The 19,206-nt window shown below is 38.9% G+C and overlaps 1 protein-coding gene across 1 annotated transcript in view; it reads right to left on the bottom strand.

The window, feature by feature from the left end:
• CEP192 (centrosomal protein 192) overlaps positions 1–15,728 on the bottom strand; it is a 62,219-nt gene extending 46,491 nt beyond the window's left edge. Inside the window, 12 exon segments of the mRNA XM_031052953.2 lie at positions 1,847–1,970; positions 2,916–3,107; positions 3,189–3,253; positions 5,948–6,088; positions 6,454–6,790; positions 7,085–7,225; positions 8,439–8,593; positions 9,519–9,651; positions 10,995–11,041; positions 12,549–12,703; positions 14,378–14,500; positions 15,526–15,728. Of these exon segments, the coding sequence (XP_030908813.2) occupies positions 1,847–1,970; positions 2,916–3,107; positions 3,189–3,253; positions 5,948–6,088; positions 6,454–6,790; positions 7,085–7,225; positions 8,439–8,593; positions 9,519–9,651; positions 10,995–11,041; positions 12,549–12,703; positions 14,378–14,500; positions 15,526–15,695 (1,783 nt within the window). The 5' untranslated portion in view covers positions 15,696–15,728.
• Between the last annotated feature and the right edge of the window lie 3,478 nt (positions 15,729–19,206).

The following is a 19,206-nucleotide window of genomic DNA, read 5'->3' as shown; positions in this document are numbered from 1 at the left end:
CTGTACAGTACTCAAAGTTTACATTCAAGTCACAAAATTAACGCCATTATGAATACCATGCTCACACTCTTCAAATTTTATTTTCAGGCAGTTTATCATATTACCATAAGTTAAACACTTTCATAAAACAATGTTCATAACATAATATAATCATAGACCAAACGCCAGTAGTTAACTACAACAATTAAATCTGAGTAAAGCCAATATCCTTATGCTAGAGAGAGTGTTTGAGATAGCAATAGAATGGTGATTTTGAAGGATTATGTTTAGGACAAACAGCAAACCATAACTAATCTTCCCAATCAGGAGATCAAACTCCAACTAGGAGGTATTGCTTATATGAGATCTAGAGGCTACCATTTTGACAAATGACTTCCTGCTTGAAAGAAAACGTCTGGACTCCCTAGAACACTTAAACCAACTTTTAAAGATCCTCTGACGGTTGAGAAATATGGAACAACAAACATTTTTAGTTTGGATTTGGTTTGGGAGGGTGGGAAGAAGTTGTTTGGGTTTGTTTTTTCTTCCCCCCCCCCCCATCCCCCCCGTCCCCCCCCTCTTACTTCTGTTCTTAAGGCAGATATTTGGGGTTTGAACATATTTTGTATTTGAGGTAACACACTTCTCAAGTTGCTGACCTCTCAGCTTCCTCTTCACCTGCTGCTCCTTAAGCAGGAATTCTATACTGGTATTCCTGATAAAGAATATTATTGCCAGTACTTCTTAAAACCAGATGGCAGTAACTATTAATATTTTAGCCACAAAGTGACCCAAATATCTACCTTCTCTAGCATTTATACAAAATACTGAAGAGCACATTAGGATACTTTTCTATTATTCAAAAAAACAATTATAACTATGATTTAACCAAATGGAAGTCATGAACTCAATGAACATCTGGTATTTTTTGACAAAAGTCTAGATTGTTGTATAGTGAATTTAAGTACACTAACATTTTATTAAAATAATAATTAAGAAACCCTTTATAATATTTGCAAGGTCTCAGCATTAGGAAGATTATAGCTGTAAAGCTGTTTCAAAGTAGGCTCTATAAAAGCCTGATGGATATTTTTCACTAACGCAAAAACGTATTTAAGCCACTAGACTATTTGTACAAGCAGGTTCATAAATATTGATATTGCCCCAGTAATACTAAAAGCAGTAGAGATGCTTTAAAATGCACCCACCCTTTCTAAACATAACCTAAACATAACATCGTAAGTTGATAGGCATATATATACACGAAAATACATGTTGTGATCTTTGCATATATAATTTTGGAGTAATCTCCTAAATCATTACTTTAAAATAAGCAGATGTCATGATAGTGTAACTTTTTACTGCTCTTTAAAGATGGCAGAATAAAAAGTAAACTATGCTAATGCACACACTGTCAGCCCAATTACAACCTGAATTGTTTTTCTTCTTTCCCCATACCCTCTATATCTATATGAACAAATAAACCAAATTTCTGGGTGGTTGGTTTGTTTGAGTTTTGGGGTTGGTTTTTTTTTTTGGTGGTGGTTGGGTTTTGGTACCACATTGATACAGCTTTTTCAACAGAACAACTCTGAACAGACTTTAAATTATTACAAGACATACTGATAGTTATCCAGTGTCTGGAAATACTGAAATATCCAAGATAATTCAGGGTAGTACTTCTTTAGGTCCTGTGTTTTTCAGGGGGAAGAGGTGAAGGAGGTGCTCACAGTAAAAAAAAGATATTTGGGGAGTGAAAACTTTCCATCACAGATTAGTCTTCATAGTCTTTAATAGCTATATGCAGGTAATTCTTAACTATTGTTATGATCAAAGTCTAGGGCTGACTGTTCTGGTCGTCAGTTACCTTGAAACACCTCAGACAATTGTGAAATCTCTTGGCTGAAGTCATCTCCTGATGCATCAGACTGCCTTAGCAAAGCAACAGGCTGCCTTTTCTTCGGAGATGTAATGTAGTAACCAAAAGATGGCTATGGAAAAAAAAAAAAAAGCCAAAAACCAGTAATACAGCATGAGTAAATTTAATCATTAATGAACAGGTTTACTGAGCTTGCAAAGCAGTTTTAGCCACAGTGCCTCGCAGCTGGAGTTTGGCTATCATACCACTAAAAAATAACATGTGCCTCTTAGCATTGGCAATGCCTAATCCAAATACATACACTTCCAATATATACATTAACTTATTTATACCAGTTAGCCAAAAGAAAGTAGATATGCTCTCATTGTGTCTGCCTGGAGGCATGCTCTGCCACTCAGCCTCTGAATGTGCCAGGATAGAACATGCCAACTCTACCAATTCACCAGGACACAACTGAATTACACATGCATGTTTGACTTCTTCCTTCCCTTGTACACACTTCCCCATTTTTTTGTGGGTCTACAACACAGATGAAATACTGTCTACCAACAGCAGAAAAGAGACATGTATGAGACAGATGCAAGAAGCATACAGAAGTATGTCAGTAAGTTAAGAGTTGAGATACTTATACTTTTACTGAAGTTGGGTGTCTGTCTAACTCTAACTAGCACATCAACTATCGATAGTCATTCAAAGATATCCTCACTGCTTAAACACCCCTGTCTGAGCACCATTTCATTCAACTATGATGTGGATCATTTGCCTGGACCTCCAATGTGCACCCTGTATATGGTGTACTTTCCCTCTAACCCTGACTAATTGGTAAAGATCAAGATGCATTGATAACACCAGCCAGCCTTTACATCAGAAATTCCAAGTGGGAAAGAAAAGCCAACCCTGACCTGTCACACATAGAGAATTTCCTTTGCAAGTGAACTCAGAAAAGTATTTCTCAGAAAAAAATTAATTACAACATATAAAAAAACAAAATAAAACCAAAGTAGTGCCTTGTTGTTTTTGTAGTTGTTGCATTGTGCCTTAATATTAAGATACATACCCGCTTTACATCACTGCCTCCACCAAGACAACCAAGAGCTTCAGATCTCTGACCAAAGAACTCCCCCAAAGACAACCGTAAATAACTGGCATCTTTATCAGGATCAGGATTTCTCAGCAGAATACAGCTATTGGCTGATTTCCATGAAGTATCTGCTAATTCAGATGCATTTAGAATGTCTGCTTTTCCTCCCTGCACACAAAAGGATTTCAGAAGTTGTAACTTACAAATAAATTAGAGAACTACTCTGTTTACACTGAGATCATAACTTACCTGCACAAGTTTGTGTGCTTTCTCAAATTCTTCCTGGTCTTGTGCTATCATAGCAGCTGCTTCAGCTTAAAGCCAAAGAGAAGAAGTATTAAAATAAGGCATAAGTTATTATGTGCTGTCATTATTATTTTGCATCATTAAACTATACTTTGAGGGACAGATATTGCAATACCTAATTCTATGTCTGAGACCATTTGGGACACAAAAGGAGTTATTCCATCCAGTTATGGTTAAAAATGTTCATATTAAATTAGGCTTTAAAAAGTACTCCCTGGATCTTTAGGAACCAAAGTAAAATCATTTAGCTAACTAACTTAGTGGTAAACAAAGAAAGTATCCTACAGCCTCCAAACTCCAAACCAAACTACCACTTTTCATAAATTATGCTACCTATACAAGTTACAATTGAGCATCATACAGTTACTTCCAAAGAAACTTTTAATACGTTTGATTTTGAAATTTTCATCAAGATGGTGAATTGGAGCAGAAGAAACAGGCTGGTTTGTACCAGTTCATGAAATACATGTGCAAATGAACAGGCCAAATAAATCAATACTACTTTTAAATTCAAATGTTTGGATTATTTTCACAATTATCATTTACAGAACAATGAACACTATTTAAATAACTTTGCGAAAATTATGTGAAAAAGCGATCAAGAGATGCTGCTTTACCACCTTATGTTAATGTCTTATTAAGCCCATCAAAACTTATAAAATATGTGGCCTTATACACACAGCATCCCCAGTCATAGAGGGCATAGGACAAATGGAGGAATAAGTCAAAAATGAACTGCTGTCCATAAAACTACTTATGGGAAGTAGCAACGCATACTCTGAGGACACAAAGTTGGAATACAGCTGTAACAAGGAATCCAACTGCATTTCCTAAAGTAAACCTAGCAGTATCAATAATTGCTAAATACAGTTGAACTCTAAAGTCAATATCAGTTCTTACTTAAATGTCTGTGTAAGCCATACAGCTCTCTGAAGACTTCCTGAAGCACCAAACTGTCAAGTGAGCAATCCTGCACTATTCTATAAAAGAATACACTGTGCACACAGTTTGCTGACAGATATAGATATGTCATAAACGAGACTCAGAAGCACCAGATGTAACATTTCCTTTCTGTCCCTACAAATAAAATCTCTCAGCTGTCAAGCATCACACTTGAGCATTGCAGACAGACAGGCAAACTAGCAGCCAGAAAAATGCTAACCATACTGAGTCTGAAAGCACGTCTTCTACCGTATAAAGGGGTAAGTCATAGAATCATAGAATCATAGGTTAGGGATGGAAAGGACCTTAAGATCATCTAGTTCCAACACCCCTGCCATGGGCAGGGACACCTCACACGAAACCATATCACCCAAGGCTTCATCCAACTTGGCCTTGAACACTGCCAGGGATGGAGCATTCATAACCTCCCTGGGCAACCCATTCCAGTGCCTCACCACCCTAACAGTAAAGAATTTCTTCCTTATAGCCAATCTAAACCTCTGCTGTTTAAGTTTCAACCCATTACCCCTTGTCCTATCACTACAGTCCCTAATGAAGAGTCGCTCACCAGCATCCCTAAACAGCTCAAAAGCAGAATTGCTTTTAAAATCCATCATGCTGGAACAAGCCAAGAAGCCTTAGAAAAATTTACAACAGTCAAATATTCCAATTACTTTAGAACCCTCAGGTTAATCTTGAGATGCTGAAAAGCATCTGAAATATCCTGGCTTTTGAAAAATAATGGAGGAACTCTGCTTTACTGGCATGGTAGGCAGGGAAGTTTCTACCAAACTGGATCACATTTGCTTGTTCCAGCTGAAAACTGCTACCATGTTGAAAGATATTTCAATCAATCAGCCCTGGTTTATTACTCATTCAAAATAAATAACTCTACACAGCAACATATACAGCATTCTCTTTGAAAGAAAAACCTTGAGTGGACTGTGGATGTCTTTAGAATACATTAGCCCATTCATATCTATGTAAACTTTGGAAACTATTAGAGTCTAAGAGAAATACTTTTGCTTGAATCTGATATTTTGCGGGTAAGAAATTGATTTGTCTACAGCACTATTTATCCAAGCCTCTATGACAAACATACAAACTCGTGAAGATCAGTCTGAGATAGCTTAAGGAAAATGCCCAAGTTTTAAGTAAACAGAGGTTCAAAAAGACCTGGAATTTGTTAAAAGCTGACTCCCATAAAGCCTTTTAACAAGCTCCGACATCTTTCAGTACCATTTTGTCAGCATCAAAACATTCCCAAGGGCTTCTCGAAAAAACACCAGCTAGTGAATTCAGCAGCTCTTGGCACATTCTAGTTGATTTTGTAGTAATTTCTTGTTTACAATTATTTCCTGTCTTGTAACCATCATGGAAGACAGAATATGACTGCTGTTTTCTCTTCTTGAAACGATAACAGTGATTAAAGTCCAAAGGAAAAACTGTGGAAATGACAACTACAGGATTTACTTTCACTCATAAAATAGGGACCGATGACACATGTTAGAATGCTTTCTGAAACAAAACAAAACACAGGAACATGGGAAAAGTAGGAAACTTGGAAAGAAGCTATAACTTCTAATAATGATGGTATCATTATCAACTATCAACTTCAACTTTCAAATAATTTGTTGTATCTAAAGCCTGGAGGCTTTGCAACACCAAATACTGATTTGTGGAAGTGAAAAAAAAAAAAAAAGTTTGCTTAACACTATTACAGGTAACAACAGCAACTAAAGAGAAAAAAGGTTACATACATCCAGTAATAAACTCCTCATTTACTTTATCATCTTCAGACAGATTTAAATCTTGTTCTTCATCAAATGAAGTGTAATATGCAAGATCAGTCACCCATTTGCCTTCTTCATTTTGGTAGACAATGCTGTGTGGTACATCATCTGAAAGATATAGCAAATGCCACACTATTAAAATTAAAAGGAATATGGCAAAATCTTGAAGTTTTTAAGATGAAGGCATTCACTTGCCAGAAGTCAGCAGCAAGTTAAAAAAAAAAAAAACCAACATAGCTAAAGATGCTGCAACTACAAACTTAAACTAGTTTCTTCATCAAATAAATAACAGTTAAGTGAAATATACAACAGTCAGTATTTTTTAAATAAAAACAAGTCAGCATTTTTTCATGCTGCATTGGTTTTTACTACTATCTTGCACAACTACAGCAAAATGCCTAACTTATGATTTTATTTCTTTTGCTATGCAATGGAGTCTGATCACAATCATACAGATATCTAAAACAACCAACCTTTGTCTGCTGTAGCTAAACTTATGTTCTCACAGCTGTCTGCAGTTGGAGACAGGTAAGTATCGAGAAGACTGACTTCACATTCAGTTGCATTTGTCTGAGGTGTTTTTGCACTAGGAACTTCAGGAGTGGTATGCTGCCCCAAAAATCCTCCTGATGTGTGTAGTACTTCAGCATCAGAAGCAGCAGCCTGACACTGAGAGGACTGTATTTCTTGCTTTGGAAGAACATCTGAGACATCAGCTTTATGACTGTCCTTGCACTGAAGATAAAGGGAATCTAATTGCAACTCAGCAGCAGCACAGGATTGTGGCACATGTCCAGGAGTCACGGAATTCTTAGAAAACAATAATAATTTGAAAAGTGTCAGAAGTGCAGTTGTTAACTGTTTGTACTAACTGTTCTAGGTACAAATTAGTCCAAATCAACTATGTTTGAAAAATATTTCTAAAAAAGATATATAAAATATATCTAAAATACATATATAAAACCATAATGGTAATTTTACTTTTTTTTAAGAAAGGTTGGGTTGTTAGTTCAACCTCTAATGAGTTCTCAAACACAATCCCATCTTCTACAGTCTTACTCTCTGTGACAAACAGAAATTCTAATAACAATTTCCATCACATACCAGTTGCCGTACTGCTCTGGGCAGCATTTCTCTTTGCTCAGGACATCCAGTTATCCCTTGATTTTGTGCATCTTCATCACTAACATTTCCAGAGTCTACTCCTGTCACAGGCTGGTAAGTGTGAGGAACCTGAAAGTTCTCCTTTAAGTTACATGAGAACAAATACAACGAAAATAATTACACAACAATTGTTTTTACAATATTAAAAAAAATCTCTAATAAAGAGATTATCATTATTTGTTTGCTCATGTGCCACTGCTAGAGGCATCCCTAGCTGCTAGCACCACCAAGTTCCTGGCTATGCCAATCCATGCATGCATCTGCCTCAAAGATCATATACAGCAAGAAGACAAAGACCTCTTCTTACTCCTATCACATCCTTTCATTCCCTTTAACAAGAGCACCATGCTGCTCCTCCTCCTCTTCTGGCTGATGACTCCAAATCCTACTCGTAACCTGCTGTACCTAACCCACCAACACAGACACAATGGCCATGAAGCAAGGACATCTTACACAAATAGAGAAGACCTGAGATCAGAGAGCAGAACTGTGTTATTCACACTCTTCAACAACCACCTATCCATTTCTTCACATACAGCCACAGATCAGCAATCAGACTACTTCTATAAGGTTAACATATCACTTCCCACAGCTTGGAAACTCTGATATCAGTTGGGAAATTTTGGATATTTCAAAAGCTACAGTTGATTTAACCATATAAGTCAATCACACTTCCCTGCTCTGGGCAAGCTCACACAGTGACAGATTATTTGAGCAAATTATTTACTCTCCTGGAAACAAGAGTCTCTGTAATGCTATACGCTCAATAAAACCTTGGACCTCGCTATGCAAGGTAATAAACCAGTGATTAAAATGATTGTATAAACTGGTTGTATGACACAAAAGAAGTGCGAGGAACAAGGTTAGACAGGTGTAGGAAACCTCTGAATAAAGAAGACCCCATAATAGCTTTGCTGCAAACCTTCCTGACTAATGCCTCTTAGGACAGCCAGCTCCTAGCCTAATTCCACCTTATTTCATAAACAGCAAGACCTTCTTTAACAAGCAGTGAATCAGCTGCTAACACTGCACTACAAGGAAGAGAAAAATACAAAAACAGCTCCCCAATTTCTTTCCTTTCCTTTTTTCTTTTTTCCTCCCTAGGGAAAACCTTGCAGAGTGAACAGAAAAAGTCAGAAACTCGCTCACACAGCTCCGTTTATGGGTAAGAGCTGTATTTGCTAACTTCAAAATTAAAAATAATCCTTTGCTGCACATGTTACCTGTTGGACAGTATTTGGGTTTGTCAAGTGCCATTGCACATGCTGAGCTTTGAACTTTACTTTAAACCTACTTGAAGTAAGCCATTTTCAGAAAGCTGCAGCGCTGTACAGCATTCTGAGAGTTTCTGTATGTCAGTGTCTCCTCTTGCCACTTCTGGTTGCATCAGCTGCTCAAAGTAGGCTTCTAGTTGGTTATCAAAGAACTCTTCATCATCAATATCGTCATCTATGGAAAGAGAAGAAAATATCCTATTCACCTTTCACAGACATTTAATATCACCTGACATACTTGCATAGCAACTCCATAATGTTTAATACACTGAGTCTCACAACACACTCACACTCAGAGTAGAATTATCATGGTTTTCAGGTAAAAATAACCTGGTCACAGAAGCATGTAATTATCTTACCCCATGACGAGGGATATACAGCAAAACAAGAGGACTATATGCTAGCATTTTAACTCCCATTAACTCTACTTGAATGCAGGGCTGCTTGATCTCAAGAGAGCAGTAAATATTTATCAATCTGCCTTCCTCATTCTTGGTGCATCTGAGAACATACCCCGTCATCCTTCAGGTTATGTGCAAAGTCAAGTGCATTAATAAAGAGCAGCATGTTTGTCCTTCAGCAGCAGCCACTGGAAGGGCAGAGAAACTTCAAAACTCTTGTTTAGTACACAAAACTCAAGTTCTCACTTTTGTCCCCAAGCATAAACTAGACTTTCAACTTGGATGTCACCTGCATGTGTGGCATCTAGAGAGCTGAACTGAATCTCACATAAAGGTTAATTCTAACTGCATGCACATGTTTTTCACCAGTTTATCTCAATCTAAACTGAAACTGTAGCTAGGGTCACCACTTTATAAAACAAATGCCCACATTTTTACCTGTATTTTGATTCACAGTAACAGGCTGGATGTTTATTTTAGACTGAACTTCCAAGTGTGATCCCATACTCACCTACTCCTATGACAATTTTAAAACAGCTAGTTTCCCAGTGAACAGTTTTAATATTCCTAATACTAGTTTCTGATCAAGCATAATCCTGTATTAAATATTTCAGTAAAACAATACCTTTCTTCTCCAGTATGCAATAACATTAAGCCAAAACTCTAGACTCAGCTACCCAGAGCTATAAACACGCTTACCAGTGGAATCTTCTTCTGAGCTTCCAAAAGAGGTGAGTTTCTCATTTTCTAAAAAACTTGAAAGGCTATTGCTAAGGGGATCACTTGAGATTCCACCTTCTACCAGTTTTTCAGATGCTTCAGATGGATCAACCTGTGAAAAGCATCGATACAGAAATGTTTCTATGAGTTACTAACTACTGTATAAATTCAGTTAATAACAATTAACTCATCCCAGCAAACATTCTAGTTCCAATGGACTTTTGCCTGCTACCTTCCAGAATGGGAACAGCAAGAAACACAGGGATCATGAAGGTGAAAGAGGGAAAAGGCATCCCAATGACACCAAACTTAAAAGACCTCGAAAAAGTACTAAACCATTGCATTGAAGAGTTTACTCCTCTCTTTATTAAGCTGCAATCCCAATTTCAAAGTACAGACAACTCTCAATACTTTCCTGTGCTGTTAAAACAATGCTTCTTCAAATGAGCATACTAAATTACTTAAAAAGTAGAGTTTCAGCTGAATCGAGCTAACTGTAAATACTGTATCTTTTATATAACTAAATGATTATAAAAACAGCACAACATAATATCTGATTCAGATTAAATCTCACATTCTTTGTAATAAACACCTCATCTTTCACAGACATCAAAAAAGTCAAAGTTCAGAAAGTAAAGAATTTGAGAGAAACTTGAATTATGGTTTTCACATGACAGCCTGTGAGCATTCAACTGCAACTCATTGACCACTGTGGCCCCTAGAAAAATCAAATGGAAGAGAACTAAATCAATTTAGCAAATACCAGCTGACAAATAAAGGAGTACATATTGGACAGCATCTGGCTACAGCTTGAGGCATATTTTCTATACGCACCATGAGATCTCCCATTCCTGTCTACCTTGTATCTGCGCCCATAATTAACAGCATCTCTACACACAGTAGATAAAAACAGCCAAAGTATAGCGCTACCTGCTGATACTTGTAGCTATTTGCTAGGTGTGGGATAAACACACACACCACATACAGAGGCAGAAGGAAGACTGTTGTTCTACTACAAACGGAGTAGTTTTTAATGATGAGGACACTGAAGCCACCTGAACTAATACTCCTCAAACTAATTAACAAATACAGGGGCAAGTCAAATTAGGTTGATACTGTCTACTTCAGTTTCCAAAAGCATTCCAAAAGGCTTTTTGTTAGGCTAAACTACAATGGGGATAAAATGGACAGTCCTGATAAAGGATTTCAAGACAACAGAGGCTAGAAGCAAACAACAGTTCTCACAACTGAGAAAGATTAGGTGGAGTCATGCTCCCATGGGACTAATTATGTTAAGTGATCTGCAAAATGAGGCAAAGGGAGGCATGACACATTCAGCACTGTTACATAAGACAATAAACACTTCAATTCCCTCCCTCCTCTCACAGACTTAAGTCAATTACATGACTAACATTAGAAAACCTTTAATTTCACTGTATTTAGAAAAGCTTTCACCTTGTTATTCTTATTGTCTGGAAGGAAGCATATTCCAGTTGACAGATCTGAAACAAAAGAATGCGGTGTAAGCAGTATTTTATTATGTTCTTATGTTATACTACTAGATGCTAACTATTCTAGCCCACAGCAGACCTAACATCTTAAAAGGTCTTGGCATACACCATAAAAATAGCCCGAAAACATACATGTTAGCATAATACGGAAGTTTACATGTACTTGTAACAGTGATCTAAAATATCTGGGAGTAATTAACAAGGTAGGGCTTTGTCAGCACTAAAACTGTAAAAATTATGAAAGACAATAATTGCCTTAGGGATTTGTATAACACAGTACTGAAAAGAAAGCAGTTCCAGACTGAACTATCAGAAGTAGGAACAAGTGTTCTGTTCCACTGTTGCATTTCACTTACTGGGCCAATTCTTTTTGTGGATAACCTTTGAGCAGCTTCCACTCATCTCGGTGTTACAACCATCCATAAGCCAGTTGTGAGTCCCACAAGACAGAACATTTTAAGTATACACATACACATTTTATCAAAAAAGGCTTATAATTTTTAAGTAATAAATGGGAATAAAAAGTAATTTCCAAACTAGAACTCTAAACATTGAATAAACAACAAGTTAAAACTAATTAACTAAATAAAATCAGGCACTATCGAAACTGGGCAGACTGTATTCCAAAGCATCGTGATTTTTGTTGCCATAGTTACTGCTACTTCTTCAAGACTACAATAATAAGTGACTGAAGCCACACATCACTGTTAGAACTGTATTTTATAGGGGCCCATTTATATTACAAGCCATAGTACTTTCTAACTGAACACATTCTCTATTACATTATTAATATATTCACCTCATGAAAACCTACACAAATATTCAGATAAAAATTAGAAAAGGGTAATGACTAAAAGTATATATTTACTAAGTATATTTACTGAATTTTAAGAAACATGCAGTATTTAATCACAGGACTGGCATTAGGAAAAAACCCCAAACAAGTTTAATATCAATATCTACACTTTTAAAGTAAGTTACAGAATATTACGTTGCTTCCAATACTCTCTACTTCAAAAAAAAGTTTTCACAGCTAGTATTCTGAACTATTTCATGCATCATGTCACTAGGAAAATATGTTTCCAGCTTCTACATTTACAGTTAAAAATCTACTACAGGTTGGAAGAGGGCAAGAAAAGAGAGTTAAAATATAATCTCATAGACTTACTCCTGCTGAAAAGGGGCAGAAAACAACTTGCACTTTTTCTGCAAGTAAAGCTGCTGAAATTAATTCAGATTCCTACTACCATTCTAGTATTTTATACCAAACACTATTTTCACCAGCTTCCTGTACAGCTTTGTACTTCAGGTACAAAGTTTGGGAAGAAAACTAGGAACACAAGATCACCCACAAGCGTTCTCTGTTTTCAGTTTGTTCAACTCCAAGAGATTCTTTTTCAAAGCCCATTTAGAGTATTCCATGAAACAGTGAACAGGTCAAGAGAAGACACCTATGGCATAAAAAGCAAATGACATTATTTTTCTCCAATTTTAATACCTTTCGATCGTTCAAGTGGCAACACCTCAAGTGAAGTACTTTGACTGTGATGCAAATGCTCAATGACATTCTGATCTTGCCCTCTGTATATTGAGTCAGATTTTTTCAAATTAACAGAAGTTGGTTGAGGTTCTTTAACTTGTGTAGCAATTTCCCTAGAAAGAATTATGTCAAAGAAAAGTCACTCAGTGAGATACATAGATCAACATTAGTATACAGCATCTCTAGATACAAAGATGTAATAAATTCTCCAATTTAATTGGCTTTGTATCTAGGAATACAGCTGTTCCCATTAATAAAGATTCTACAGACATATTGCCTGTCATTTTACAATAAAGGAATAAACATCAAGATTACAAGGGCTTCAACTTTCACAATATAAAGTGTGAAACAAATGAGGAAATTTAGTGACATATGCCTCTCTACTTTTTCTGTTTCTTCATTTCTTTTTCATTTCTGCAAAAACAGGGAAAAGTGTAAAGGAGAAAAGAGTCTATTCTGGGAAAGTTCCATAATCCATTTGAGAGCAAGTCAGACCTTGGACAAGATTTTCATAATTCCACAATACCAGCACACCTTTCGTAACATTAAATAAGGATAAAACATAAAGAACATGATTTACTGAAATTACATATAGGTCTGTTAAATAACAGCTTTGATAATTCTGTGGGAAAGTGTTTTCACTTCTGGTTTCATGAGACTTCCACACGGGCAGATAAGCTTATCATACAAGATGTTAAAATTCTGTTCTGAAACCACACTTTTGATTTCATATTTTAGATCACAGAATGGTCTGTGTTGGAAAGGACCTTAAAATCATCTAGTTCCAACCCCTCTGCAATGGGTAGGGACACCTCACACTAGTCCATGTCACCCAAGGCTCTGTCCAACCTGGCCTTTAACACTAACATTTGAAAGTCTAAAGTGCAATGATTCCATGTTTGTTTAGTTTTTTTTCTTGAGTACAACCAAGACATTGACTCATTATCTGAAATCTCACATTCTTTGTTTTTACAGGAACATACTGCCTACAGTACAATATTATCAGTGAGGAAAACACACACTGCATTTTCTACTACAACAAGAACAAATTTGACCTTGGTTAGAATAACTTATGCAAGAGCTTCCAACACTTCCACAATTTAGCAATGCTCTCTAAACTATTTCACTAATATTAGCTATTTACTAAGAAATAGCAATCACAAAAACTACAAGGAAGGTAAATTTAATACGAATTAATGCTCATTTCTGTATATAAACTACATTGCACTTAGCTGGAAGAGTTTAAATCAGTGCAAACTATTATTCACACACATGACATGAACCAGAACCACCAGCTTAATGCTATATTATGTAATGCAAACTAGGTAAAGACAAGCCAGATTCAACTCAATCAATTTTTAACCAGTGTGACACCAAACCATCATAGTTTTAAAAATAAATAAATAATCACTTCTAAAGATTCATTCCTGTCATATACATGAAGCCAAATTAGTCAATTAAACAGCAAGACAATGTTAATGTAGGGCTGGTCAGGTTAAGGGGTAGCGCTGCACAGAATGCTTCCACACAGCCTGCCAGTATCCCTCTTCAGAATTCATGGAGGAGCTGGTTTAGTAGGAAAAGCTGCCCATGCTGCCAAACACTGTAAGCTAACAGGCTAAGACACAGCTGAACTCTCCACTTACTGCATCAAAAGGCCTACAGAAGCTGCTGCTGAAGTGGGCAATTAAATTCTGAAGTATTCCATAACTAGCTTATAGTACACATAAATCACATACTAGTATGTGCATTTCAGAACAGAATTAGATTTTAACTATCTCACTTACGTGTCATCACAAAAGCTGAGGGCAAATCTCCCCACTGGCTCAGGATCTGACTGACTACTGTGACAAGATCCTAATGGAGCTGATGGTTTCCCTTCCAAATAGGATGCAGAGATATCAGAAAGCCTGTAAAGGTGGGGAGAAAAATACACAACAGAATCACTTTAATATAAACTGCTCCTGTTTTCAAAGAAACGGAGAAAAAACAAACTTACTGATGGCCACCCATCTCCTATAAGTTCAATTATTTGGGTATTTTAGCATTTTCTAGACAATCTGTATTTACAGGTACAAATATGTACCCAAAATGACCCTCTCCAGTCTCCTGTAGAAACAAGAACGATCCTCTTTTCAGTCTTCTTTCTTTAGAGAAATATATTATAATTTTTAGTGGCTAATGCTATCCCATCTGGAACACACACTTCTGGAAAGTCACAGTATAAAAGTTTGATTTTAGTTCTTGTTAATGTCATAGGACAGCACTTAAATGAGCAAAGGCTTCTAATTGTTACTCTTTGCTCTACTCCTTGCTGAAAAATCATTATAAATTGCGTTAAACTTCAATTCATATCCATAACACTAGTTCTCACATTCCCCCATTTGAAATTAGTCAGATTTAGGTAAGCTAAATGAAGAGTTAATAGAGTTAAGAGAGCACTTACGTAAAAAATATTACTCTCTACATAACTTCAAACTTGAATATACTAAGCTGAAGAGTCCAGTAAAAAGAAACCTGATTATTATCTCATTAGTCCAGAAACTAAGTTACTCTTTTAAAGGGCAAGTCAATAAAAGTATTTTATGAGTTATGAATTTAATGCAGATTCTTCACTGCTAATACAGTCAATCCTGTGTTTGCTGATCAGTATGCTATTGATCAGCAAACAGATTTAGCATCTACCAAATAATGTCAGGATTTTTCTTTTCCAAAGTTAAATCATAGAACAGTTTAGGTTGGAAGAGACCTTAGGGATCATCCATTTCCAACCCCCTGCCACAAGCAGGGTCACTTTCCACTAGACCAAGCTGCTCCAAGCCCCATCCAGCCTGGCCTTGAACACTGCCAGGGATGAGGCAGACACAACTTCATGTTTCAAACCAGTCAGCTGGGTTTTTTTATATTATCAATCCGTATTAACTGACAGTCTCACCTGTTGTCACAGCCTGTTTTACTCCTGGCAACAGTTGAAGCTGCAACAGGTAAGCCAGGGTTTGAGGAAATAGTAACATTTTCAAGAATGACACTTGCACTGCTATTCAGTGAATGGCCTAAGAAGCTTGGAAATGTCTCATCGGCAATATTTCTGAAGTTTTCCATCATCCTGCACAAGTTGCTTAAAATAGCACTCTGCCTGGAAACATGATCAGCCCCTGTTCCGCAGCATCTGAAAGAAAGAACAAAACAACTGTACAGTTACACAAGCCACGGTAGTGCTGTCAAAAATACGTTAGTTATACATCACAGCCAGCGGTCCTTGGCAGTCACCCCACTTAATCCCCAATCGTGCTTAAAGATCACTTCCAGTCCTCTCCTACCAAACCGCTTCTGGGGCCGAGTTTTATAACTTCCCTGGGCTTTCTAAAAGGAGCAGTACTCCTGCAAGTTAAGAATACCGACGCTCCCAGACGTGCCAATCTATATTTAGCTTGTAAAGCTGCTCAGACCTAGACAACCTTCCTCCATTTGTACAGCAGCGACCACCTGGACAGCTACACGCTCCGTGAAGCGATCACCTGGGGCCGCCACTTGGCAGGGGGCAGCAAAACGCCACAGATCTCATCACGGAAGGCCCGGGCCCTCCCCCCGCCTCAGCGGTCTCCTCAGACACCATGAGCACCTCTCTCACCCCCCGCCGCGGCCCGAAGCGCCACAACAGCTCCCCCTCAGAAGGGCTGCCACAGTCGACAGTCTCCGCCGCGCAAGTAGGGAAGAGGAGCGGCTCGAAGCCCAGGACCCCTTTCCCACCACGCCCCGTTCCCGGGCCCGCGTCCCGCCGCTACTCGCCTGAGAGAACAGCCCCGCGGCCCAACCGCCACAACTTCAAACGGCCGCTCCCCCTTCCCGCACGCGCCGTCCCGCTCCCGCCCTCCGCTCCCGCTTGTCCTGCCTTGCCCCGCGCAGCGCCCCCCAGCGGCAGGGGGGACCCCCCAGCCCCGCTCACCTGGCACGCAGCAGAATCAACAGCGCGCACACGCATACACACATACGCATACACACATACACATACACATACACATACACACACACACACACACACATACACATACACATACACACACTCCCCCCTCCCCGCGCCTCGTACCAGCCCTTGGCGCTCGGCGCCTGCGCAGAGCCGCCGCTTGGCTCCCCGAAACTTTCCCGGGCCCGCGCGCGTGAGCCCCGCCCACCCCCCTGTCTTCCCGCCCTCCCCCCCCCCAGCCAATGGGCGAGCCCCAACCACAGGCTGCGATTGGCAGATGGAGAAAGAGACAGACGAGAGGGGGGGATGGTGATTGGGTGAGGGGAGTGCGGCTCCGCCCAGCACCGCCCCCTCCCCGCCCGTTGTCCGTTAGGCGGGAGGTTGAGGAGAGGCGGAGGGAGTAACCCGGGTAGCGGTAGTGCTGTGGTAGCGTCTGGCAAGGTGGGCTGTCGGAACAGAACGGTCATTTCAGGTGTTTGCTTACTGAGCGGAGAGGTCTGAATCCCCGTAGCGGTAACTCAGGGTCTTCCGGGGGAGCTGCGGCTGAGGTGTGCTGCCGGTGGTGGCTAACCGGCCTCCCCGAGTCAGCGCGCAGCCGTGTAAAACAGAAGTAAATCTGACTAAACCTTATTTTTGTTAAATATATGAATGGTGCTGTTCATATTACTATTTTTTTATCCTATTGTTGCAATGTGAGTCACTTAGATGAGGTTGAGCAATATAGATCTATATACAGTACATGGAAAACTTTATTTCAGTTTTGAAGCATAAATGTGCTGTTCAAAGTACAGTATGAGAAGATGCCTTCCAAACATACGCATATGTGCCTATGATGACTTCAAAAGACCTGAAGCAATTCAGTGTTACTCTAGGACGTTTTTACAGTTCACTTCTACAGCTGTATTCCTGGTATGGAGATTACATAAAGCTCAAATGAAACATTCGATGTCATCAGAACTTCATACTGTGTTCAAATATGTTCAAAACAAAAAAAAAAAAAAAAACCAAAAACAAACAAAAAAAACCACCAAAATACAAAAGCCACCTCCTGGCTACTACAAGACCCAGAAACCTGTAGTCCTGGAATTTCAAGCTGAGATGTGATCCGAACACCTAACATATGCAGCATAATGCATATCTTCCAGAAGAGGGGCAGCAGCCTTACGGAATGCTAGATGAATTTAAAGTACTGCAAGTACCTGCTGTAATCATCCCTTTCTTAGCTCTTCTGCAGCCTCCCTTCTGATGGTTTCTGCTGTTTATATTCAAGGGCCCAGATCCCACACAGAGGTACAGTTCACAATCTGGAGGCATGGGAGCAAGAGGAAAGTGTAAGTTTGAGGAAGCAGAGATGAGCAGAGAGTGGCAGGTCCCAGTTTGGAGACATCAATGAAAAATGGCAGGCAGGGGAATGGCAAGCATCAGCCACAAAACCACCCTAAGTTCAATTGTCGGAGTTAAGCTACTTGGCCAGTCTGTTGGAGATGGGACTTGTTTTCACTGGAACTGTAGCAGAATGTTTCCATTATTAAGAAACGAGACTGGAATTCGTCAGGGTATCTAATAATAATAATAATACATGTTCAGTACAGAGGAGAATAATGTGACTGTGCTGAACTAACTATAGGCAAATGCATTAAATCTAACTTTAGCAGCTTTTTATTATTATCATAACAGGTTATTCTGGGCTCCAAAGGAGTAACAGAAGCAAATTTAAAGGAGGGGGAAGAAAGGCAAGCAGGAACCTTACCATTTTTTGATCTGGCATATGCATCAAAAATATGTAAAAACTTGTCATTGAATAGATTTTCCTATTTTTTGTTACACTCCAGTAATGGAGGTACATCCAACGGACACTGTAGGGTCTCATAGCACAAACTTTCAGCATTGTGAAACAGCAGCATATATAGTCACAGCCACCTTGCTTTTCTTGGTGGTTGATGAGGAAGGAACACCATTTTTTTACTGAAAGAGTGCAGTAAGAAAATTGCTGTATTGAAGGGAGGAAGTGACCTTCTAAAGGTTTAAGACAAAATCTGTCCTTGGATGGGGCAGCCACAACTTCTCTGGGCAATCTGTTCCAGTGTGTGTTGAAGCACATTGAAACACAGTATTATACTTTGGATTTCTGCTACAGGGAGCCCACCTTTATGCCTCCTCCCGCTACCATCTGCTGAACAAGCTCAGCAATTTCAGCTTGCACAGTAATGCTACTCCACAGCCAGACCACGTAATTGCTGTCCAATTTCATCCTCCCATGTGTCTTGTGGCAGCCAAACCTTCAGGCAATGCCATCACACTGACTCACAGCTCCTGTGCTGACATATCAAAAAAAGGCATGTTTTAAGTCAGTACTATTTCTTCACAATGTCCGAAGTGAAATTATTCGATCACTGGAAAAGAATGATGAGATAATTTGAAATCCAACTCCTCTAGTTGTACCTGCACATCTTCAACAGACCCATGAGAAAAGTCAGAGCACACCCCGTGGCAGAAAAGTGTTATATGCAACTGCATATACAGAATGGCAGATGACTTCCTGGCAGCAAAGCTATGAGAATAGGCACCTGAATCAAAAATTCTCCTTGATCAGAAGCCTGTTAAAAAAAAAGGGCAAAAAACCCCAACCTATTGCAAGAAAAAGCATGCTAA

This window comes from Melopsittacus undulatus, chromosome 1 (genome assembly GCF_012275295.1).
Source record: "Melopsittacus undulatus isolate bMelUnd1 chromosome 1, bMelUnd1.mat.Z, whole genome shotgun sequence".
NCBI classification, from domain to species: Eukaryota; Metazoa; Chordata; class Aves; order Psittaciformes; family Psittaculidae; genus Melopsittacus; species Melopsittacus undulatus.
The sequence above is the reverse complement of the archived record's forward strand: the minus strand, read 5'-3'. Positions and strand labels throughout refer to the sequence as shown.